General features: G+C 42.9%; 3 protein-coding genes and 1 long non-coding RNA gene across 6 annotated transcripts; 2 read left to right on the plus strand and 2 right to left on the minus strand.

Annotated features, from left to right (window-relative positions):
- Positions 1-1,210: 1,210 nt before the first annotated feature.
- Positions 1,211-2,785, plus strand: LOC133891909 (uncharacterized). 2 transcript variants are annotated; one of them, XR_009904315.1, is made up of 3 exons: positions 1,288-2,006; positions 2,162-2,294; positions 2,483-2,785. It is a non-coding gene; the product is annotated as an uncharacterized LOC133891909 (long non-coding RNA). The 2 variants fall into 2 exon arrangements; XR_009904314.1 differs by having other exon boundaries at positions 1,211-2,294.
- Positions 2,786-4,133: 1,348 nt separating this feature from the next.
- LOC133892164 (uncharacterized) lies at positions 4,134-4,851 on the minus strand. The gene is made up of 4 exons (XM_062332883.1): positions 4,717-4,851; positions 4,467-4,642; positions 4,255-4,318; positions 4,134-4,199 (listed from the first exon to the last, which is right to left on the minus strand). The coding sequence occupies exons 1-4, from the start codon at positions 4,849-4,851 to the stop codon at positions 4,134-4,136; spliced, it is 441 nt and encodes a 146-aa protein (XP_062188867.1).
- Positions 4,852-5,515: 664 nt separating this feature from the next.
- On the plus strand, positions 5,516-8,671 carry LOC133893550 (uncharacterized). Of its 2 annotated transcripts, none has more exons than XR_009904530.1 (7): positions 5,516-5,976; positions 6,317-6,411; positions 6,564-6,768; positions 6,885-6,988; positions 7,091-7,547; positions 7,734-7,865; positions 8,161-8,178. XR_009904530.1 is itself a non-coding variant. In XM_062334600.1 (7 exons), exons 1-7 carry the CDS (start codon positions 5,704-5,706, stop codon positions 8,315-8,317), a joined length of 1,416 nt encoding a protein of 471 aa, XP_062190584.1. In that variant the 5' UTR covers positions 5,527-5,703; the 3' UTR covers positions 8,318-8,671. The 2 variants fall into 2 exon arrangements, 1 of the variants encoding a protein (XP_062190584.1); XM_062334600.1 differs by having other exon boundaries at positions 5,527-5,976; positions 7,091-7,540; positions 8,161-8,671.
- Positions 8,672-9,718: 1,047 nt separating this feature from the next.
- LOC133893073 (spermidine synthase 1) lies at positions 9,719-14,109 on the minus strand. Its single transcript, XM_062334044.1, has 9 exons — positions 13,767-14,109; positions 13,239-13,315; positions 13,041-13,163; positions 12,182-12,286; positions 11,327-11,399; positions 10,625-10,696; positions 10,352-10,547; positions 10,146-10,275; positions 9,719-10,074 (listed from the first exon to the last, which is right to left on the minus strand). The coding sequence occupies exons 1-9, from the start codon at positions 13,906-13,908 to the stop codon at positions 10,009-10,011; spliced, it is 984 nt and encodes a 327-aa protein (XP_062190028.1). The 5' UTR covers positions 13,909-14,109; the 3' UTR covers positions 9,719-10,008.
- Between the last annotated feature and the right edge of the window lie 10,761 nt (positions 14,110-24,870).

Below are 24,870 nucleotides of genomic sequence, written 5' to 3' on the forward strand. Positions count from 1 at the left end.
CCTTATAGTAATTTCACAATTTCTTAATTTATATATTGAATAAATAAATATATAAGTTACTTGGCCATGACTATTTGTACAATAATACTCGGTAGTCTCATAGTCTATAGTCTTTAATTTTAGGGAATAAGACCATTGCTTCATGAGATAACCACTTCTTTCTCTCACGTCCCTTTCTCTCTTCCACATCACTAAACTCCTATATAGCATTGCATGAGACATACAAGAGACAACCGATGTGTACCAATATATTTCTCAAATAAATTTTAAGTGTGTTTGATTGGTTGAATGAACCGATACATGTACGAATTGGTGTGGGATCTGAGCATGTCCTAGTATTTAATTCGTTGAATCGCATCATTCCATTCAATATGAGATGGTTCAGATTTTTAGAATATACTAAGGGTCTATTTGTTTGGACTTCTACTTCTGTCTTTTCTGAAAAGCTATGCTTTTGACTTTTCTGAAAAGCTATTTTTGGATTTTAGCTGTTGGATTTTACAATAATTTTTTTCTTCTCAACACACTATTTCTCAGAAAAACTACTCTCAGCTAACTTCTCAACTTCTATTTCATTTCCTCAGAAGCTGACTTCTAACTTCTCCTAAAATCACTTTTCAGCAAATCCGTTTATTTGGACTTTTGGTTTCTAGGCTTTTGACAGAAGCAGAAGTAGAAGTTAGAAGCAATTTAAAACAAACAGCCCCTAAGAAGATGTCGTACCGAGCTATACGGCAAAATCGGTTGAACCACCTCGTACAGGTCAGTCAACTCTACTAATCACTTGCGGTTAGTGATGATTAGTAACTATCAGTAGTTATTAAGGATTTTTAGTTAAATATTAGTTACAATTAGATGTTATTAACCATAACTAATTATTATTATAAATATTTAATGATGATTATTGACAACTTAAATTATGATTAATTGGAATTAATAACGATTAATACTAATTATCATAATTTGTGGATAATAACAAATATAAAAATTATTATTTCTATAAAATAATTAAGTTATACATAAATATAATACATAACCTTTAAATAACTAAATATGTTCTCATATCATCCAATATATCCAACCAAACATACTCTCATATATTCTCATTCATTTAACCAAACAATCTATTTATATCATTTTATTTAGAACCATCCCATCCAACTAAAATGATTTTATCATATGTTACTCAACTTGGTTCAATCAACCGAAATATATTTTTTTTCAAACCCACTACCAACAGAACGCTGAGATCTCGAGGTGCTACAGTCCTACAGCAGCCCGCCCCTTTCCTGGCCGTCCGATGCGCGCCTCCTTCCTGATCGCAGTTGTCCGTCCGAGGGCGTCGCCCTCCTGCCCACCCAAGCCACAGGCCAAGCGGCGAATCACCCCCATCGCCGCCTCGTTCCTCCCCTCGACGCCTCGCCCGATGCCTCCTTCCCAGCGCCGCCCCGCGTCGCCGTGCTCTACCTCCCACCAGAGCCCACCTCGCCGTCGGGCGAGAGCTCCGGCGGGAAACCTTGCTGTGCCACCCGCAGTTCGAAGCAGCAGCGGTGCTAGGGCTCTGGCGTCCTCGCTACCTCCCTTGAGCCCCGTCGCCTACCTTGAGGCCGGTCTGCTGATCTGGAGCGACGAGGAGGTGGATCAGGTCGACTCCTCCGCTTGCCCTTAACCACGACATTGCCTCCGATCAGATATCATATCCCAGCAGTTCAACCACCATGACCAGTCCGGCAATCCTTCCCGCTCCCTCTGATAAGTCTTTTCTTCTTTCCCTATCTCTATTTCTCTCATCTTTTTCTGTTTTCGTGTTCAATTTCTTGCTGTTTTAAATATGCCAGGTCTGCTTGAGCTTCATGCCGTCAGTTCATCTGTTAAAGGCACTGCAGGAAGACGCCCATACTACTCACAATCGTGCAGTTGTTTTAGAAATAGGTGATGATGTGCAGGCTACATGATTTGCGCAGCTGTTCTGTTCCAGTTGTGAGAGTATACGAATTTATTTTTCGGTATTTTTGGTTACCATATGATATGAATTCCTCAAATGATGCCAATGTTTCGTTCTTTGTACTAAACTTTGGTCCCTGTACTGTATTTTTCTTCAGTGACGTAATTAACCTTCATTTTTTTGGTTCACGTCCATGTGCTTGAAAATCGGAACCAGCATTTACTGAGGGACACATGTGAGCCATAAGAATTCAGAACCGAAAGAATATGATTGCACTGCTTGAGAAGATGCCTAGGATTTTTTGCTGCAGCAGCCATTGTTCCCGTTCCTGTTATGGATCAGGTTCCAGGTAAGTTATTTCGTTCAAATGTGTTTTTTTTAATAAAATCAATTACTTCTTTCCTGTGATTGAGACCAAATAATAAAATCAATTACTTCTTTCCTAAGTTGTTTAGGGGTGATATTTGGTCTTAAAACATTGGAACTTTGCAACATGTTGGCACAAGGCATTAGTTTTATGTGGGTTATTTGTTGCAGGAGCCATGACACATTGGAAATTTGAAGAACTTTGTGAAGATTTATGGGAGAAAACTCAAGCATTTTACTTTAGGTTTTAATCACTTATGTCATTTTGATCAAATATGGCTGCATTATGTAATACATAATGGTGACAGTAAGTCGTCACTCCTGATGTTACCCTGAGCTGCCATGATTGGTTTTTTACCCGTTCTGATCTGAGCTGATGATGTCCAATGCTTAGTGTGTACAGTTCCAAGAAATTATATCGTTCTGAAAAATAAAAAGAGCATGTGAAAGCATGAATTCTATTTTGTATTGAAATATGTATCGGTGATTTCTTCTCTTTTGTTATGTTTAAAATTGGATGACTGTGAGAAGGTGTGCTGAAACAATCAGATTATGCAATATTTTTGCCTGGTGAGAAGTTGAAATGTCGGATATGAGAAGCGTGACTTAATACAGAATTTCTTGGCACATGCAAGTTAAATAATGAAATGTGATTGTGTCTTGGTATGGCTCTTATAGTTCACAGTATGAATGGCCATCGCAATAGAAATCTGATGCATCTTGCTGGTGTAAATTAAACTTTGGCTACCTACCAATAACAATTGAAGTAGTATTTCACATTTATGGAGCGTACATGTTTGGTTTCATGAACAAAATAGCGTGGCAATGTGATTCAGATGATTTTATTGAGAAAAATAAATTCAAGGTACAATGACTTACACAGAGCATTTTGAATCAAGTGGGCCCAATATTGAGAATTCTGATTTTTATATTGTTGGATTGTTGTACAACACGGCTTATGTGTTTCATTCTGCTAGCCCGCGGCAACGCCGGGGGAGTCGGCTAGTAATACTTTAGACGACCGAGACTTCGATGTGTCTGTTCGGCTGAACTTTTGTTGGAACACATGCTTTTTTTTTTTATTTCTTGCGGTTGAACGATTCCCTGTAAACTCCATAGCCCTTACTCTTTTGTTAATTGTTACTAGTACTGTACACATGCATTGCAACGGTATCATGTTTCGAACATATGTTCTATTATTATGATAGGAGGAAAGAGGGAAAAAATGTTTTCTGCTATTATGAGCTTCGTGAAGTCGTGGCAAGCTTTGAACTGCTAAGCATGCTAAAGCTATCCAATAAATTTTCCTTCAGAAGTGATCCGGCTCTGCCCTTAGAAGGGCCGAGGCCGACCACGACCACATGTATCCACCTTCACCTTCTAGCAAAGTCAAAACCTGTAAGGGAGTGGAAGACAAGCCTCAGATGTTAAGGTCATGTTTGTTCCAGCAGAGTCAATACGGGGTGGAGGATTCGGGTGTAGGGTGGAGGAAGTGATACTGACGGATAATTTTCTCTAAATTTGATGGATAGTATAGTAAAAGACCAAAATAAGCTGAAATAAGTTCTTTTTTCACAGCTTATGAGATTATTATAATATGAGATTTAGCTTATAATAATCTGGACAAATAAGCTAGTTGTTTGTTTCAGCTCGGAACAAATAAAGTAGTTTAATATAATTCTGAGCTGAAACAAACATATCTTAAATGTCACGGCAGATATATGAAACAAGTACCAAACCATAAATATGCATGCAATACATACAAGTGATTTCTGATGCAGAACCTGGAATATTTCACCAACAGATTTGGTAGAGTACAACTTCACACACCAGATTTCCGATACACATCAGTCCAAAATGATTGAAGTGCTTCTGATGGTATTGAAGCCTAACATGTTACCAAAACAATTCACCATTAAAGTAAAGAAAAACTGAGAAGGAACCAACATATGGGAAACACGTGAATTGATATCCATGGAAGCTAAGTGCAGCTTGACAATCTCATTCCTATTGGAACAGAATAAGAAAGATTAGCTGATGCAGCGAAGCAAACTTATCTGTACGACTGCAACAAAATAGTGCACCAGAGTACTGTACCTAAAGTTTGCAAAAAAGAAGAAGAGTGAAACAGAGCTGGAACTTTAGTACTACATACCAATCTGCAGTCATGCCATCCTCACTGGTGATTGCCCTTAGAGCAACAGGGTTGGAGTGAGTTCTCTGGTCACCCTGAATCCCAACTGTTTGAATGGGCAAGAACACAGCAAAAGCTTGCCAAATTTCATCATAGAGGCCTGCATTTTTAATAGTTTGAACAAATATCTCGTCCACCTGAAAGAAATAAATAGAGAAATTTGCAATCAAAGATGTTCTAGCAAAATTTTAACAACTCTGAAAGCTCGAACCTGACGAAGAACCTCCAGAGCATTGCCTTCTATAACATCACCTACAACACATACAGCAAGACCAGGCCCAGGAAATGGGTGCTGCTTTAAAAATGAATCTGGGATATTCAAAATACTCTCCAACTTCCGCACCATTAGGAGGCCATACAAACATAGAAAATTTGTGAATAAGAACTTTATACTTCAAAATTTAAGACAATAAATTTTTTATGGTTTCTTGCATTATACCACACCAGATCATTCATTCAACTACAAAAAAACATTAAGAATTATATTATGTAAACTGACGTAGATTGTCACCTCATCCTTAAATAGGAACTTTAATTCTTGTTTTAAATATTAGAGATATCTAGTTAATTTTAAACATATTAGCACACTATGCGTTATCTAAACAAAATCAACTATTAGAACACGCTTCTTTCATCAGATACTAATACTGCAAAACGCATCCAATACTTGTTACGCTATTTCGTAGTTTCTTTTTCTATGTTCATTGTTCAGATTAGAAGTTGTACATAGAAAATTCAGGATTACCTTTTGCAGTGTTATGTCGTGTCACCACAATGCTTCCCAGTAACAACAACAATTTTTGCATTACTTGCATTACTATATTGCATAATATAAAGCTGGTTGCAGTTGGTGCTTACAAAAAACAGGAGACGTTCGATGTCAGCATTAAATTGGACCCACATGTCGTACACATCGAACGCGATTTTGGATCCCGGCTGAAACCGAAAGGAGCCTTCAACCAAACGTTTTCATGTGGACCGGACAGCATGAGAATAGCGTGGAGTCGTGGCCAACTCAGCACATAAACTTGTCTCTACAAACTACCGGACTTCTCCAGAATGATTCCCTCCAAAAGCTGCACTGTACCGGCCCGCGCACCTCCGAAAACAGAGGAACGACGATAGAGAGCAGCGGCGGCCGCGGCGGCGTGAGAAGCAGAGGCAAAAGCAACCAAGGGACGCGACTCGCGAGGTCTCTATGAGGAATTGGCTGAAGGCGCCGCTGCTAGGTGCGCTGGGCGTGGCCGAGCTGCTCGTCAGCGCGGTCATCCACCTCGGCTACGGCTTCTACATCTTCGGCGCCGCCATCGCAGCCGACCTCTCGTTAGCCCTCGTGGAAGGCCTGACCGGTGGTGGCGAGGGTGGCGTGGCCAAGAACGTCGTTGAGGCGGAGGATGAGGCCGCGGCGGTGCTCGACGGGGCCGTGCCGCCGATCGTGCTGGTGCACGGCATCTTCGGGTTCGGCAAAGGCGTATGTACTGTTCATACATACCTGCATAAGTTTAAGATAAATAGATATAGAGAAAAATCAGTGTCATGTATCATACCTGCGTAAGTTTAAGATAAATGAATAAAATCATCCCAGCCGCCGCATATTATTACAATGTCTCAGTGCTATGCTTAATAGCCCCAAGCTAAAGCATGAAAAGTTTAACAAGCTAAATATTGTCTGAACTAATCAAACATTGCACATTGCACAGTCTCTTGCTGAATCTCCACCCATGTATTGTGCCTGCATATGACATGTAAATCTATATATATTTAAGCATATTAAGCGCTCTTCAACGACATCATGGATTTCACGATTTCAGAGGCTGGGAGGGCTGTCGTACTTCGCCGGCGCGGAGAAGAAGGACAACCGCGTGCTGGTGCCGGACTTGGGTTCTCTCACGAGCGTCCATGACAGGTGAGCATGCTATCTTGCTAATAATAATTCAACAGTAATCAAGAAGCTCAACATATACGATGCTGCTTGATTCGGGTGTAATTACGTACCATCGGTGTAACCTGAATCAGCCTGTGAATTAAGCACACAATCATTTGGCTGATTAATTCCAGGGCTCGAGAGTTGTTCTACTACCTGAAAGGAGGGCAGGTGGACTACGGGGAGGAGCACAGCAGGGCGTACGGGCACTCCCGGTTCGGCAGAGCCTATGAGCGTGGTCACTACCCGATCTGGGACGAGGAGCACCCGGTCCACTTCGTCGGCCACTCGGCCGGCGCGCAGGTCATCCGCCTCTTGCAGCAGATGCTCCACGACAAGGTGCACATGCATGCCGGCCCCTCCGTTCGATTTGCTTTCCCTCTCCTGTGCTCCGGCCGTTTCATTCCTTCTCTTCTCTTCTCTTCTCTTCAAAACATCTGGCATTTCACATGCAGGCGTTCGAGGGGCACGATGACACCTCGGAGAACTGGGTGCTGAGCATTACCTCCCTCTCCGGCGCGCTCAACGGCTGCACGCGCGCCTATCTCGACGGAATGCGGTGAGCACCCAGCCATTCCACTAGTCCACCACCACCTCCTCACGCTCCTCTGCTCAAACCAAACGGTAAACTCCGTAACGTACAACGTGCGCGCCATGTCAGGACGGAGGACGGCACGTCGCTGCGGCCCGTCTGCCTGCTCCAGATCTGCCGTGTCGGCAGCATCCTGTACCACTGGCTCGACCTCCCCTGGCTCAAGCGCTACTACGACTTCGGCTTCGACCACTTCGGCATGTCGCGGCGCCTCGTCGGCGCTTCCGGCGTGGCCAACCTGCTGCTGGTGGGAGCCGGAGATGGCACGGGCCCGTTCGGCACGGGAGACTGGATCCTGCCCGACCTGACGATCCAGGGCGCGGCCAGGATCAACGCCAGGGTGCGCACGTTCCCGGGCACGTTCTACTTCAGCTACGCGAGCAGGCGGACCGCCAGGGTGGGGGGCGTCACCGTGCCGTCCGGGGTGCTGAGGATCCACCCGCTGCTCTTCATCCGCGTCATGCAGATGTGCCGGTGGCGCTACCCCGCCGACGCCGAGCCGCCCTACAAAGGTTACAGGTCGGTGGTAAGATTTTAAAGCGCATCATGGAAACTTAACCAACCCGTCGTCACTGTTCATTTATATGTACTTTGAGTCTTAGTACGTGGAGTCGTACTTTTACAACTTGAGCACCTCACCAAGAGCAGAGGTGATTCCCGAACAATATTTCGGCAATAATTACAGAGGCAATCATCCATTTTCTGGTTGCAGGGATGAAGACTGGGAAGACAATGACGGTGCGCTGAACACCTTCTCGATGACCCATCCTCGGATCCCCGAGGAGCATCCGAGCCTCTTGGTCGAGAATGATTCAGATTGCCATCCACTTCGACCAGGCATCTGGTTCGTGCTCTATCCGAGCCTCTTGGTCGAGAACGATTCAGATTGCAATCTATAAACTAATTGTTTCTTTCAAAAAAGAATCTGCAAACTATTTAAAACAATTTCCATCCCGTAATCTTTTTTTTTTTGGTTTTTTGAAGCACTCAAACTTTCATATTGAATTCCATCATAAAATCTTCTTCCCATTTCTTCTAGTTGTCACCAAGCATGCACATTTCGTCATTTCCTTCTCAGATTTCAGGGCAGTTCTGTTACCGTTGGCTTATATTCCTTTGCTTGGTTGGTGCAAAATCAGGTACTACAAGATCGTGGAGGCGGATCACATGACGTTCGTCATCAACAGAAAGAGGGGAGGCGTGCAGTTCGACCTCATCTACGACAGCATCTTCGAGAACTGCAGGAAGCATGTCTTCAGGACAGCTCCTCCGCCTACGCTTCCAAATCAGAACTGACTCACTCTGGGCTAAGGACTCGTCACAAAGAAAATCATCCTCTTCACATGAGGCAGTACATGGAATCCGCCGTCCATTCTTTCAGTGATCGCTTCTGATTGATTCGTATGAATATTCGATTTTTGCTCTACTCTAAATAGGCGTGTGGAGTTAGAGAGTGACTCATTTCAGATGAGATAGAGATGGGCATTATAAAGTCCCTAAATTCAGAGACAGGAGACAAAGGAAACAGATTTCAGACATGATCAATCATATTGTATATATAAATACAGAACGAACTTGATGTTACTGTAAAAACTTTCCTCTCACATATTTGGGAAATTAGTTGTTGGTCCCTGTGAATGGAAACAAAGCATAAGTATGTTAGCATAAAGCATTAACTGTAATAAAATGAGCGAGATTAACCCATGAGCCCATGACAATGAATAAAGTAGATAATAGACTGAAATTTGTAGCTCTAACGATTTTTTTGTAAGTTTCTTTCTCTAAGTTTATATTGTCTTTATAGTTCACTTTCATGCCAAAACTTGACCAATTCAAGCAACCAATCATGCCAATCCTGAAACCAGCAGGAGAGCTGCTTTTTCATTCATTAGGAGTAAACAGGTACGAAAAAATAGCAAAGCAAAAACAGAGCAACTTAAAACTGTACAAAAAGAAAAAAGAAGGAAGAGGTAAGAGATCCTTGCGCCAATTACTAGCGAAACACTGAACTCCTCGATGAGGCGATATGGTGAAAATTTCTTATGATAATCATCCACGCCTTAAACGTATCTTAATGCCTGTTTGCCCTGGAAAATCCGCCTATTGCATTCCTTCCAGATATGTCAAATTGTGAGGATGGAGTTCAATTTCCGACGAAGTGGGTTGTGATGTCAATCACCAACACGTAGGATAAAGCTGAATTTTTCTCAGTCAAATCCTCTTGTTTTTATAAATAATCAATGGGTAAAAGTACACAAGTACCAGGTTGCTGATGAACTACCTAGATCCATCAAACCCTTAGTCCAGTCCATGAATGTGTTTCACATCTTTTATCTTCCTCTCCTCATCTTACAACATGCCGGCTGGAACCCTTTTTGTTGCCTGCCCTGCTCCAGCCTCCAGAAGCTTGAAATAGAGCCCACTCAACCACAACAAATTACACAAGTGACAAGTTGCCATTGGTTATAAAAAATGCTTTATTTATCTTAGAATAAGGGTTAAAAAAGGTAACTACTGCTTCTCCATTCTCCAAAGCTCGAGATTTGCAGAGCGCTGAGTTCTGCCTAGTATTGGGATGAAATTTACTTGCGCGCTAGATTCCTTCTGTATGTTGTCAAGTCAATAAAAAGTTCAGATGAGGAGTGGTTATACAATTTACCAGGTGTTGACTGACATACATTCTTGAATTCAGGAATGTGAGCAAAACCAGAGCAAAGGTCCCATGTAATAAGTAGCAGAAAAACAACAGGTGATCACATTCAAATGACGCAAAACTCATCTTGATAAATGATCAGAGAACTGCCCAAAACAGCTACCAAATACAAAACGTTTTTCACAGCGGCACACAGCAGCTGAGACATACAACTAACAGAATCACATGGACCAACAACTTTGATAACTGCTTGCATCTCCAGTGCTTATTTAAAGGAAAAAAGGGGGCAAGGGACTCGTCCAATTGAACTTGGACTCAATTAAGCTCTCCGCATCTAGTTGGCTTTTGACTCGATGACCCTCTTCGCAAAAGATGGCAAACAAAATGATGCCGAGTGGATCTGAAAAACAAATAAAAGTTAGGAAACAAAATTCCATTCAAATACTGTAGAAAGTCAGAAAAATAAAACACCTCTGAGTTGTAGAACTTCAGCGGTCCTTTCGATTTCGTTGAATACTCATCCTCCTCAATGTTAAAAACAGGGTGCTGGAAATCAACAGTGGGACCCTCCGTGGAACAAAGCATAAACCCAATCACTCCGCTGCAATGGAAGTATGTGAGCCTGGTGGCTATATGGGAAAACCGTTTCTCACGGACAAAGGATCAGCTGAGCATACCTAGGGTATGTCGGTACTGTTGTCCAAGCATAGTTAACCGAGCCTTTAAAAACTTGGCGACAATTGGCAACAATATCTTCAATGATGTGCATATGTAGCCATATGCTCTCTGCCTGGGTGCATACAACTCCACCTGGACGTAAAGCTCTGGCCACCAACTGGAAGAAAGGCTTCTCAAATAGTTCTTGAGCAGGACCTGGTTAGGTAGGGACATGTTGATGAATCATCAACAATAACAGGAGGGAAAAAATGCACATGATACACAACAATCACCTATCGGATCAGAGGAATCCACAAGAACTGCATCATAAGTACCCTCTGGAGCATTTTTCAAAAAGGCGACACCTGCATCAACACAGCGATAGAGAATTTAAACAAAGCATAAATATGTAAAAAATATAGATCACAAAACATTCATCAAATCAAATAAACAACGTGAGCCAGTAAACTGAATATTTGACTTTTTTCCAATTTATAGGGGGGGGGTGGCATAAGGACAGTAAAAAATGCAGGGATATCAAGAAATGTAATAATGCTGGAACCATGGACATGGCAAGCAGGCACTTATCAGGGGAACTTTATAGTGTAGCATATACCAATTTATTTATAGATCTAATGAGGGGACTTCATTGTTTTTCTGAACCAACCGCAGTGCGAGTATTTCATACAGAGAATAATCAAAATTTCTTTGAGAAATTTCAGAGTGGTGCGATAAGCAAAGATTAAAACAGTATTGGCAATGCAAAAGTCCAACATGAATTGACATAGGGCAATGCAACAACCATACTATACCGAGGAATGTAAAAAAAGTAGCAGTGTTGATATAAAAAGTTGGGTATAAAATGTATTAATTGTAATAAAATATGAGCTATATTTCAAGTCAGGTGCAAAGAAGGCTCAGTACTTGCCACAAAATCAAAGTATGCTACAAACTAATCCACTCTTGATATGTACAGAATATAATGTGCTAATTACCATCTCCAATGTGTAATGATACACGAGGATCTTCAAATCCAACAGCCAGATGAGGGAAAAATTGCTTGGAGACCTGCATAATTGAACAACCAAAATTAACAAGTTAACATAGCAGACAAAACATAGACAAGGTCAAATGAATTATTCATGAAGTATCTAATTCCCTAAATCTAAAAAAAACTCGACCATGGGGGGAAGACATCCCCTTGGCTTCGTCTTAAAGAAGGGGAGTACCAAACCCTAACTGGCTAGGAAACTCATTGAAATCTGTTCTCAGGGAGGTACCCACTTTTTGCGATCACTTGAGTTCGAGCCCGGGTAGGCGGCTTCTCAACTGGAGGCTCTACCAAGCTATCAATCAGTTCTCCTAAGTCGCTAAATCTAGAAAGAGCATCTAAAAGGTATCAATATCAGACTCCTGGTAATTGAACCAATAGGTAATTATGAAATAGAGCATATGCATGTTTGCATCCCGATCGTTACAACATCAAGCAATATCTATCAAATGAACTCTGTAGACCTAAATTTAAGGAGGAGGACATACAAAATGAATGTTGAACCTTAACCCAATTATTAATCATCCTTTGATTGATTAAGACCTTATTAGATCTTTATAGATGTCAGCCAAACTACTGGTGCGACTGCAAACCACAAGATTCAAAAAAGCAGGAAAATATATAGAAAAGAGCCACAAACCTACATACAAGAGAAAACAGGTGCTTTGAGGTGTGAGAGCAGACATCAAAGTATCCTTAACACAGATTGGTTGAATCAATTGATTGTTAAATCTAAATCTACGATATCAAAGGTCACAAAATATATACATACACAAAGGGAGGGATCGGGGAATCTTACATCTACAACCATCTTGTCAATTTCACAAATGTCAATTTGTTCCACTGAGGAATGCCTTGAAACCTCACGCAGAACACCACCATCTCCCCCTCCAATAACTAACACCTGTACATCATGAAAGGATTAGAGATCAACTCCAGGTTTTTAAAAAAATACACTCTAACGAATTTTAGAAACTCAATATGCATCAGTTGAAGGGTCTGGAATGTCCTAAAGCTACCTTGTAATGAACTTGACATTACTACTGCGTTTTTTTAAATTAACGCTACAAACTTCTTCAGGCATTACAGGTTCAAACTAATTCTATACTGAAATTGTCTGTAAGAAGTTATGCTAGGACCTTTCAGCTGATGCAAATAGAATCAGGGTACCTATTTTAGATTTCTTTCAATAATCAAGTTATACGCTAATCATCAAGTCCAAACAGAGGTTTCTGTATTGTTCAAGAATGCAATTACAGCTACCAATTTCTGAAACCAATCCAAAGTAACTGTTGAACCAAAATAAATTCTACTAGTGTTTGACTCGAAACTGCATTCTAGGGAAAACAGTAAAAAAGTAATTACATTGTCTGTCCTATTTCTATGTAAGTTATTTGTTGTTTCAGTCGGCAATATTATCATCAGTTTGATGGCACTGCACCATTGCACTTCCAACAATTCTAATAGTTCATTGCACTGCAAGAATCTGATGATACACCATTTGATTTAAAATACTCAGAATATTCCTACTAATCACAAACAATTCTAAGAAAAGTTAATTTCACTATCCATCATCAAAGTACAATCTGTACACAATACTCCTGGGTAACAAGCACGTTAATAAACATATAAACAGTGAAAAGGTGCATATCGTTTACCTTCTTGGGATCTTTGATGGAGCAAAGGGGAATGTGAGTAATCATCTCTTGGTACGCACACTCATCCCTCTCAGTAACTTGAATCACTCCATCCAGGACTAGGACCTTGCCGTACGTAGATGACTACAAAGAAAAACAGACACAGATTCATTTTCCACTCTGAGCAATGACAAACGAATCGCAGTTGGCGATACTTACCTGAAACACCAACACATTTTGGTAAGCCGACTTCCCTTGGAACAGCACCTTCTCCACCTTCAAAGAGTGTGCCTCACCTACCATGGACACAAAATAATCCATCAAAAAAGCAGCTGGAACACGGTGTTTGGGCGACAAACAAAACCTCATCGACAGTCTGCACCTATACTACTCCAGTAATTATGGGCGACGTCTCTATCTCTAAAGTCTAAACAAAGATACCTCACGAACAAAATAATAATAATAATAATAATAATAATAATACCAAATCTGGTCGAATACTATCATCGACAGTCTCTTATGCAGGACGAAAAATCAATTTGTGTACGAATTTAGCAGCCGCCTGGTCAATAACGATAAGCGCCACCCCTTGAACAAAGGCAAAAACCGCAATGACGAGTAACCTACTCCACGAATCATGTCGCTAGGAGGAATGGATATCGAAAGCGAATTACTAGCAGAACAAGAGAGCAGCACATCACGAAGCAGAGGATGGGACAACGACAAGGCGCAGAGAGAGGTACGCACCAGGCCACATGGGGCTAATCTCGGAGAACCACCCGGGGATGACGGCGGAGAGCCCCGCCTGCTCGCCGGCCCCGGCCGCCGACGCCTCGACCGCGGCGTCCCCGCTCTCCCGTGCCCTCTTCGCCGCCGCCTCGGCCTCCATCACGCAGCGACGAGGGGAGGAGGAAGGGTGAAGGAGGAGGAGCAAAGGAGAGAGCCGGCGAGCTCGGTGTGTAGCTGGCGGCGGCTGGGGAGGAGAGGGAAGAGCAGCGCTCGCAGCCGCTGCCTTGAGATTAGGGCTCCCCTTTCTCTGTGTGTGCGGCCTTTCGATGGGTTTTGGGGTTGGCGTCGTGAAAATACGGGCGGGCGGCGAGGCATCCATCGGCGACAGATTGATTCCGGGCCTGCGACTCGCGGCGCCGGCTGGCAACTTCCTGTGCTCAATGGCGGGTGGGGCACGAACTAGTGAGACCCAGTGTCAGAAGAAGGTGTGAAGAGCGTAGGCTTTTCGTGTATTCGGCGTAGGCTAGCGGCGGCTTTATTCGATGATGCCCGATTGATTGGCGCCCCTGCCAGGTCTCCTCTGCTCTGCTCTGTCGTATTGGGCGGCACGCAGCAGCAGAATTTTTTAAAATATTATTATTTTATATGTAAATTTTAAAAATAATACGTAAATTACGAAAATTAAAAAATAATATCTATTCACCTTCTGGTACCATGAAAAAGGGGTTTTCGCATCTCATGACAAAAAAAGGAGTTTTTGCACCTTGAAATAACAAAAACATGTGCATAATGAGCAAGATTTTACGTCACCATGTCGCGAAAAAGGCACTGTTACAGGTTGGGAGCTCGAAAACTACTAACATATTAGGAGTCACGATTGAGGGTGCGAAAACTTGACACATGGTATGTATTCGAGTCTTAGGGATGCGAAAACTGCCAGCCCTATCCCGATCGCACGTCCCTCCTCCCCTCGGTGCCATTTACGATTTCGATCGAATGCTTGGCTCACGAGAGTGAGAGAAAAAAGCGAGAAAGAAGAAGGAGAGGAGGAAGGTGAAAGGAAGAGGAAAAGAAGAAGGGAGGAGGGAGGGAGAGGGAAGAGGAGGAAGCATGATGAGAGGAAGAAGAGGAGGGAAAGGAAAGAGGAAGAGAAGGAAAAAGATAAAAAAAAATATTTTTGTTAGTATTATTTTTTTATAATTAGATATTTGGTTATTGTAGATATTGGTAGAAATAATTAATTAGTATGAAAATAAATTATAGATTTAATAATATTTTTGTAGATGTAGAATTTAATTTAAAGTATGTGGTACTTGTAGATGCCCGTAGAAATAATTAATATTAGGTTATAATTATTAGACAGATGTAATATTTATTATAGGATAAATGAGTCAGGAAATAAAATATAGATTTTGTAATGTTGTCATAGATGTACAATTTAATTTGAGGTATTTGGTAATTGTAGATGCGCATAGAAATAATAAAAATTAGGTTGTAATTATTATACATATGTAATATTTACTTTAGGATATACGAGTAGGGAAATCAGTTATAGATTTAGTAATTGTATCATAGATGTACAATTTAACTTTAGGTACTTGTTATACATATGTTGGGCGAAATACCCCAGCCCACATACATTGTTAATAGGTCACCACCAGGAGCTTCTTTGGAGCCCATGGGCTTCGGATCCAAAGTACGAACCTTGGCTTCTGAAGGTCGTAGGCCCCTCCAGTTACTGTCCCCCAAGACAGAAGAAGAAGCCATCCTCCGAGGGAGGTTAGGGGTCGTCTCTAAGGACCCCTGACGCCTCAGGTCTCATTGAACTCCCGAAGCTCCAGTCTCTCAGAGCCATAGCCTCTCAAAGCCCCCGTCTCTCGGAGCGTGGGTGGGCTCCCCGGAGCCCAAAGGGAGGGGCCATCGGACCTCAGAGAAAGATCAACTATGGGGGCCCACCAGTCGTCCTCCACGTGCAAGAAATATTTATTGCGACACAAGTGGAGGCCATCTTGACATCGCCAACACAAGTAGAGGTCGTCCTGACATAGTAGTAGTGCGGCACCGCAATAGACGACTGGCAGAATACCACGTTTTTAGGGCCACTTGCACCACTGTATCATCATAGTAGATAAGTTAGGGGCAAATGTATCCTACCTAGACCCATGTTGTGTGATTCAACCGGCTCTAGGCCCCTGACGTATTGTGATATTTGTGTCGTTGTAAGGGCATACCTATACATTTGCACCCTGGATAGCTCTATAAATACAGACCCTTGGCCATCATGCCAATAGACCAATCATTTTTACCATCAACATATTTTGTGTTCCTTCCTCTTCACTTCTTCTCCAAGCTTGGGTCACTCTTGTGAGTGAGCTCTCGCCACACTTGTTCGTACAAGATATCTTCTTGCGCGAATAAAGCGTCGTCTGTGGGGTTTGAACATAGAAGTACAAGGGGTGGTATGACGCTACCAAAGACCACCAAGGCGCTGGCGCAAGCAGCCGCTTCTATCGCCACACCCATGCAGGAGTATGCATGATAGCTGCGACCGGGCACCCTATGTGCCCATGCCTGCTTTACAGTTGGGCAGAGTGGCAGCCCTCTAGCTAACGTCGACTTGATAACCTGGGTTTGTACGGAATCCAAAATCGATACAGAAGCTTTCCAGTAGTGGCTTCTCCGACATTGCTACATGCCTAGAGAGGAGCGGACCCCTTTCGGCATTGTTACATGCCGGAGTGGTGTGGACCCCCTTCGGTATATTTTTATGCCGGGGTGACACGGCCTCTCCAGCATTGCTACATGCTCGAAGAGGAGCGGACCCCTTCCGGAATTGCTACATGCCAGATTGGTGTGGACCCCCTCTAGCATATTTTTATGCCAGGGTGACACGGCCTCTCCGATATTGCTACATGCCCGGAGAGGAGCGGACCCCTTCCGACATTGCTACATGCTGGAGTGGTGTGGACCTCCTCCAGCATATTTTTATGTCGGGCTGACATGGCCTCTTCGACATTTCTACATGCTCGAAGAGGAGTGGACCCCTTCTGGCATTGCTACAAGCCGGAGTGGTGTGGACCCCCTCCGGCATATTTTTATGCCAAGGTGACATGGCCTCTCTGGCATTGCTACATGCTCGGAGAGGAGCGGACCCCTTCCAATATTGCTACATGCTGAAGTGGTGTGGACCCCCTTCGACATATTTTTATACCAGGATGACACGGCCTCTCCAGCATTGCTACATGCCCGGAGAGGAGCGGTCAATGCCAGAGTGGTGTGGACCCCCTTCGGCATATTTTTATACTGGGGTGACATGGCCTCTTCGGTAAACCACCGTGGGTCTCGGATGGCCATGCCTCTGTAGCCTCAACGCGGATAAAGGCCAAGCGGGTGGCGGACTGCCTTCCTCGGCCTGATCATCATCTCCACCTCAGGCAACCGCTGTGGGACTTTAGATGGCCTTGCCTCCAGAGCCTCGCCACGGCTAAAGGCCAAGCAGATCGCGGACCACCTCCCTCGGTCTGATCGTCGACTCCACCTTTGGCAACCGCCGTGGGACTCTGGGTGGCTTTGCCTCCGGAGCCTCACCATGGCTAAAAGCCAAGGGGATCGTGGATCACCTCCCTCGGCCCAATCGATGGCTCCACATAGGCAACCGCCGCAAGACTCCAGATGGCCTTATCACCGGAGCCTCGCCGCGGATAAAGGCCAAGCGGATGGCGAACTGCCTCCCTCGGCTCGATCACCATCTCCACCTTTGGCAACTACCACGGGACTCCAAATTGCCTTGCCTCCGGAGCCTCGCTATGGCTAAAGGCCCAGGGGGTCACGGACCACCTCCCTCGACCCGATTGTCGGCTCCTCCTGCGGCAACCACTGCGGGACTTCGGATGGCCTTACCTCAGGAGCCTCACCATGGATAAAGGCCAAGCAGTTCATGAAGCGCCTCCCTCGGCCCGATCATCGGCTTCACCCCAGGCAACTGTCGCGGGACTCTGGATAGACTTCCCTCTGGAGCCTTGCCGCAGCTAAAGGCCAAGCAGGTCACGAACCGCCTCCCTTGGTCCGATCATTAGCTCCACCTTTAGCTTATTTTTATGTTGGGGTGACACGGCCTCTTTGGTAAACCACCGCGGGACTCTGGATGGCCTTGCCTCTAGAGCCTCACTGCAACTAAAGGCCCAGAGGTCATGGACCGCCTCCCTCAGCTCGATCATCGACTCCACCTCTGACAACCACCGCGGGACTCCGGATGGACTTGCCTCTGAAGCCTTATTGCGGATAAAGGCCGAGCGGGTGGCACACCACCTCCCTCGGCCTGATCATCGGCTCCACCTCAGGCAACCACCAGGGGACTTCGGATGGCCTTGCCTCTGGAGCTTCACCGTGGCTAAAGGCCAAGTGGATTGTGGACAGCCTCCCTTAGCCCCCTCTTCGGCTTCACCACCGGCAACCGCCGCAGGACTCTGGATGGCCTTACCTCCGAAACCTTGCCACGACTAAAGTGATGCGCGGTTGCCCGATCTTCCAAAAGGTAATATGATAAGTCGATTGGTGGAGCTTCGACGTTGATGATCCAAAGGCCCCGAACAAAACAGATCGAGAACCCTCGCAACCACTACACCACTACTCCATGGTTATCAATAGTGACAAGACACGGTTGACCTTGCTAAGAAGGCTTTTCCTGCAAGTGAATTGAGAACACAAGCAAGAACAGGTAGATGCAATCTGAATATTCCTAATTACCAATGAAGTACTCGAGTTTGGGGTTCAACAAACCGATAAACGGTGAAATTGTCTAAAACAGAATAATCTAAGCTAAACCTGAGCCTAAACTATGATGGCTACCATATTTATAGGGGGACATGAGGGGGTCAACCTAGGGTTGTGCAACCATGGAAAGAGGCATGCATAACCTGGACTCCGACCTCGATACTATTACAAAACCCGACAGGGTCCAGAACGGGGATGCATCACCTTATTCCTTCGACTCCGACTAAACTATGAGGAATATTTGGTCAAGCATAGATCATTGAAAAAGGCTGGACATAAGCTTTCCAGCAAGTCCAAGAACGCCCAAAACAGACTTCGTTGAGAGAGTTATGCCCGTTTTACTGACGTGTTGTCTTGAGACTCGATCACGTCCACGACTTCAACTAGAGCTCAGCCTCGAGTCCAAGTAGATTTGGCCTTCGAGGGGTGACGTCTAGATAAGGTTGTGCTTCTTCTCTCACGTTGTCTTCCCATATTTTCAAATTCTTCTTTAGAATTGCCCGTAACATGGTCGATAATGTGCGGTTGACGACCTCTGTTTGACCATCAGTTTGGGGATGACACGTAGTAGAAAACAGCAGCTTCGTCTCTAATTTATTCCAAAGTGATCTCCAAAAGTGACTCAAAAACTTTGTGTCACGATCCGAGACTACAGTATTAGGCACTCCATGTAGTTGAACGATTTCCCTGAAAAACAAATCAACTATGTTTGTAGCATCATTGCTCTTGTGACAAGGTATAAAATGTGTTTTTTTAGAAAATCTATACACAACTACAAATATACTATCCCTCCCCCTCATTGTCTTAGGCAGTCCTAAAATAAAATCCATAGAAATATCATCCCATGGTGCACTAGGAACAGGAAGAGGCATGTAAAGACCATGTGGATTAAATCGAGACTTAGCTTTATTGCAAGTGGTGCATCGGGACATGTAGTGTTCGATATCTCGTATTATCTTTGGCCAAAAGAAGTGGGCGAACATCACATCTTCTATTTTCTTTGCTCCAAAATGTACCATCAATCCTCCTCCATGCGCCTTCTGTAACAACAGAAGACGAACGGAGCTAGCTGGAATGCATAGCTTGTTAGCACAATAGAGTAATCCTTCATTCAACACATATTTATTCCATATTTCCCTTCTTTACAATGTTCAAGTATTTCTTTGAAATCCAAATCAACAACATATGAGTCCTTAATAGTCTCGAAACAAAAAAATCTTATGATCAAGTTGAGATAACATGATATAACACCTAGAAAGCGCATCAACAATCACATTGTCCTTTCCTTTCTTATATTTTTTGATATATGGAAAAGAATCAATAAATTCGACCCATTTAGCATGTCATTTATCCAATTTAGCTTGACTCCTAATATGTTTCAGCGATTCATGATCAGAATGTATAACAAATTCTTTAGGCCATAGATAATGTTGCCAAGTTTCAAGTACACGAATTAAAACATAAAATTCTTTATCATAGGTAGAATAATTCAGATTTAGCCCACTTAATTTCTCGCTGAAATAAGTAACAGGTTTACCTTCTTGAATTAACACATCTTGAATTCCAATCCCACTAGCATCACACTAGCTCAAAAACCTTACCAAAATCAGGGAGTTGGAGTAAAGGAGCATGGGTAAGTTTCTCTTTCAACAACTTGAATATTTTTTCTTGTGTAGGTCCCCATTTGAAAACCACTCCTTTCTTCGTCAATTCATTCAATGGGGCAGCAATGGTGCTGAAATCCTGCACAAAGCACAGATAGAAACCCGCAAGACCATGAAAGTTTCTCACTTGAGTAACAGTCTCAAGGGTTGGCTAGCTCTTTATGGCCTCAATTTTTGCTTTATTCACCTCTATTTCCTATGAAGTGACAACATAGCCAAGAAAAGAGACTCGATTCGTGCAAAAGATGCACTTTTTGAGGTTACCGAACAAACGTGCATCTCTGAAAGCATTAAAAACAGCACATAGATGATCAAAGTATAATTCATATGACTTGCTGTAAATCGAGGTATCATCAAAGTAAACCACCACAAATCTTCCAATGAAAGCACATAAAACTTCATTCATCAATCGCATAAAAGTACTAGGTACATTAGTTAACCCAAAATGCATTACTAACCACTCATATAAGCCAAACTTAGTTTTAAATACAGTTTTCCATTCATCTTCAAGTTTCATCCTAATTTGATGGTATCCACTTTGCAAGTTAATTTTAGCGAAAATTATAGAACCACTCAACTCATCAAGCATATCATCTAAACTAGGGATAGGGTGACGATATCTTATAGTAATATTATTAATAGCTCTACAATCAATACACATACGCTAATTACCATCTTTCTTATGAACCAAAAGAACAGGAGTAGCACAAGGACTAAGACTTTCTTGTACGTACCCACGATTCAAAAGGTCTTGTACTTGTCACTGAATTTTCTTACTATCTTCCGGGTTGGTCCTATATGCAGCATGGTTTGGCAAAGTTGCTCCCGGAATCAAATCAATTTGATGTTCTGTTCCTCAAATTGGTGGTAATCCTAGGGGAACTTCAACTGGAAATACATCCAAAAACTCCTGCAAAAGGTTAGCAACAGTAGTAGGCAAAGAGCTAGATATATTCTCGAGTGAAACTAAGGCCTCTTTGCATATCAAAGCATAGAATGGTAGCTTATCAGCATAAATTTCAGCAAGATCAGATTTAGTAGCAAGCATAACATACCCTTTCAGTCTAATTCCATCAGATTTAGAAGTTGTTGTTGCTTTCTCCTTTTTGGGTGGAAAAACTTTTTTCGCTACTTGCTGATTTTTAGATTCATTCTCAAACTCTTTTCTCATATTTTCAGCTATCTCTTGTTCGCATTTCACAATTTCAGCAGGGGTTAAAGGTAGAAAAATTATTTTCTTTCCTTTATGCATAAGGGTGTACTTATTACTTCTACCATAATGTGTTGCATCAGTATCAAACTTCCATGATTGTCTTAACAAAAGAGAGCATGCTTGCATGAGAACTATATCGAAATCAACACAATCATGGTTTGAACCAATAGAAAAATATACCCTAGCTGTTTGCATTACCTTCAACTTACCACTGTTGTTGAACTATTGAATATGATATGGGTGAGGATGGTTTCTTGCCAGCAAGCATGCTTCTTGATCATATTTGAATTTACCAAGTTTTTGCAGCTTCTTCCATCAATAATGACTCGAACACGATAATCCGTAACTATGAAGAATATTTGAAACAAATTGTAGCATTGTAGCTGTTCCGCTTGCTCCATTTGAGTGCTTAACACTCGCTGCACAATGAGGGTAAAATAATCCTCCGTGACAGTGGCATCGAACACTTCCTCATGGTCAATATCCGTCGCACGTCCATCCTCGTCACCTGCATGGTTAGCTGCAAGAGCATATTTATCCTCAACATCACTAGCACTTACATATCTACCGTCTTCTGTTACAATATATGCTCGCTGACTTGGGCAATTCTTCATGATGTGGTCCATTCCCTTGCATCGGTGACATATAATCCCAGTCGATCGGCTTGTGGAAGCAATCGAAGAAGAGCTCTTGGCTGACCCCTGCATACTTACGGATTTTCTTACCTCGGGATCATGTGACAGTGTAGAAGGTACTGCTAAACGCGCCCTATTTGAGAAGGGGGCAGCAGACTATATAGCTGAACATGGGGCTATTGACTTGTCCTGGTGTTGATTTTGATGTGGTCGTGGTTCCAAAATTACTCCTTGGTCTCTATTGTCGTCCCTGCAATTCTTTTTTTGCCAAACACGCAAGTTGGAATAATCTAGGAACACTATCGTATTCTTTGTAATCAACTATGTCCTGAATTTCACGCCTTAACCCTCCAAAAAGCGTGCCATTGTAGCCTCTTTATCCTCAATAATATCACAATGCAACATACTAATTTAAAGCTCCTGAAAATATTCTTCTATAGATCTATCACCTTGGTTTAAACACTGTAATCTTTTATGCAAATCACATTTAAAAGAGGGTGGAATAAATCTGTTACGCATAGCAACCTTTAAAGCATTCCATGTAGTAGCGCTAATCCGTCAATGAATACCCTATTCCACCAGATGATTGCAAATTTTTTAAATTCACTAGTGGCTTGCCTAACTCTATGCACTTCAGGAACTAAATGAGCATTAAACTTCTATTCAACCATCATCTCCCAATCTAAATACCTTTCAGCATCATAAGCATACTCAAAAGATGGTATAGTAAACTTAACCTTAGCAAATGGATCATCATTAATATGTGGGTTATGTTGCTGAAAATTATTATTACTCATACCTTAACGGTTGAAGTTCAATTGGTTCTTTTGTCGTTCATGAAAGACGTCATGTTCTTGTCTCAAAATTTCATCATCCGCGATGGACTCCTCTTGTTCATAGGCTGCATCATGAGGATCCACTCGACTATTGTTCGGTGGCAGATTAACGAATCGATCAAAGTGTGAATTGAGCATTGCAATGCTTATATTGAGTCGTTGCAATGCGATATTGGTTCCCGCAAGCTTCTTGTCAAAGTTATCATTAATAGTTTGTTGATGATCATCCAGCAATATTGTGAGTTCTTCCCTCAAAACACACTCCTATGCATTCGATGCTTCTCCTGCCATGGTTAGTCGAAGATAATAACGAAAGATAAATTATCCCTATCGACTACTAGGTGGTGGAGGTGGAGTCACACACTCTCAAATGTCTTACCACGCTCTTACAATTGTTCTTATCAATCACCGCAGTTGGCACAACCGGTGGCTGGTTCGTGATATCTTATCGAGTGCGAGTGAAGTAGTTGCAAGGGAAGATACTGTTCTGATTGAGGGAACATGTAGCTTGGACAGGCAATATTTAGTAGCAAGGAATAGAAATTAATGAAATTAGATTAGCAAAGCTGAATAAAGGTCCACAGTACTCATCACAGTTGCTGGCCCGATCACGTTCCTAGAACTAGCTCAAGCAAGCCGAAGACTATATCAGACACCAACACAATGGAATAAAATTTGCAATGCAAACTGATTATCTTTTTTTTTTTGAACTCTCTCTTCTTTTTGTTGCACTCTTTGCTTCTTTTTTTGCACTCTTTGCTTCTTCTTTTTTGCACTCTTTGCTTCTTCTTTTTTGGCACCCTTTGCTTTTTCCTTGCTCTTCTTTTTTTTTTGCGAATGTGACACAAAGTCAAAACTCTTCTACTGACTTTTCTAAGTCAGAAGAGGTATATGGGTCACAAACTTTTTTCGGAGAGCAGGGGTATAAAGGTAATAAAAAGATATTCTCTCTCTTTGAACTTTGGCTACCTCTGTTTCGGCTATGGTGGTCGGATCCGAGAAGGTGGGCCACTCTGACTAAGTGGTCGGATCTGAGATGGTGGGCGAATCCGACTAGGTGGTCGTGGCGACTAGGTGGTCGAACCCGAGTGGGTGGTCCGAGTACTTGGTTGGACCCCAAGTGGGTGGTTGGAGTGACTGGTCGGAACCCTGAGTGGGTGGTCGGAGAGACTAGTGGTTGAACCTGAGTAGATGGTCAACTCGACTAGTGGTCGAGCTCGAGTAGATTGTCGAAGTCGAGTAGGTGATCGAACACAACTAGTGGTCGAACCTGAGTTGATGGTCGAACCCGACTAGTGGTTGAAATGGAGTCGGTAGTCGAACACGACTAGTAGTTGAACCCGAGTTGATGGTCAAACTTGACTAGTGGTCGACACGGCCTGTGACACAATCTCGACTAAAGCAGACAAGTGCAAATAGAGATACACGACGACTAGGACAACAAAGACTCGACACTAGAAACTAGAACACGATGACTCGACCAGCAACAAAGAAATCGACGATGGACTCAAACTCAACAATGCAAAAACTGAAAATAGAATTGAGAAAAGCTCGAAGTGGTTTGGACAGCTGAAAACTATAATCTAAATATTTTTATGGGGCAATTTTTCCGGACTCTAGATAATGGAACAAAGGTAAACAAAGGGGATAACTAAGATTACCTAACGAGCAACCGAGGCTCTGATACCGCTTGATGCGTGTTTTCCCAATCTTCCAAAAGGTAATATGATAATTCGATTGGTGGAGCTTCGACATTGATGATCCAAAGGCTCCGAACAGAACAGATCAAGAACCCTCGCAACCACTACACCACTACTCCGTGGTTATCAACCATGACAAGATACGGTTGACCTCACCAAGAAGGCTTTTCCTGCAAGCGAATCAAGAACACAGGCAAGAACAGGTGGATGCAATCTAAATATTGCTAATTACCAATGAAGTACTCAAGTTTGGGGTTCAACAAACCGATAAACGGCGAAAACTGTCTAAAATAGAATAATC

This window comes from Phragmites australis, chromosome 15 (assembly GCF_958298935.1).
Source record: "Phragmites australis chromosome 15, lpPhrAust1.1, whole genome shotgun sequence".
In the NCBI taxonomy this organism is placed as follows: domain Eukaryota; kingdom Viridiplantae; phylum Streptophyta; class Magnoliopsida; order Poales; family Poaceae; genus Phragmites; species Phragmites australis.

Bases quoted from the DNA above. Each gene is read 5' to 3' on its own strand.
- LOC133892164 (XM_062332883.1), bottom strand. From the start codon at position 4,851: ATGGTGCGGAAGTTGGAGAGTATTTTGAATATCCCAGATTCATTTTTA. The intron at 4,643-4,716 runs GTTCGAGCTTTC...TATTTCTTTCAG, and splicing joins CTCTGGAGGTTCTTCGTCAG to GTGGACGAGATATTTGTTCA. The intron at 4,200-4,254 runs GTTCCTTCTCAG...GTAACATGTTAG, and splicing joins CACGTGTTTCCCATATGTTG to GCTTCAATACCATCAGAAGC.
- LOC133893550 (XM_062334600.1), top strand. From the start codon at position 5,704: ATGAGGAATTGGCTGAAGGCGCCGCTGCTAGGTGCGCTGGGCGTGGCC. The intron at 6,412-6,563 runs GTGAGCATGCTA...GATTAATTCCAG, and splicing joins CTCACGAGCGTCCATGACAG to GGCTCGAGAGTTGTTCTACT. The intron at 6,769-6,884 runs GTGCACATGCAT...TTTCACATGCAG, and splicing joins AGCAGATGCTCCACGACAAG to GCGTTCGAGGGGCACGATGA.
- LOC133893073 (XM_062334044.1), bottom strand. From the start codon at position 13,908: ATGGAGGCCGAGGCGGCGGCGAAGAGGGCACGGGAGAGCGGGGACGCC. The intron at 13,316-13,766 runs GTGCGTACCTCT...TGTCCATGGTAG, and splicing joins GATTAGCCCCATGTGGCCTG to GTGAGGCACACTCTTTGAAG. The intron at 12,287-13,040 runs GTAAACGATATG...CATGATGTACAG, and splicing joins CCATCAAAGATCCCAAGAAG to GTGTTAGTTATTGGAGGGGG.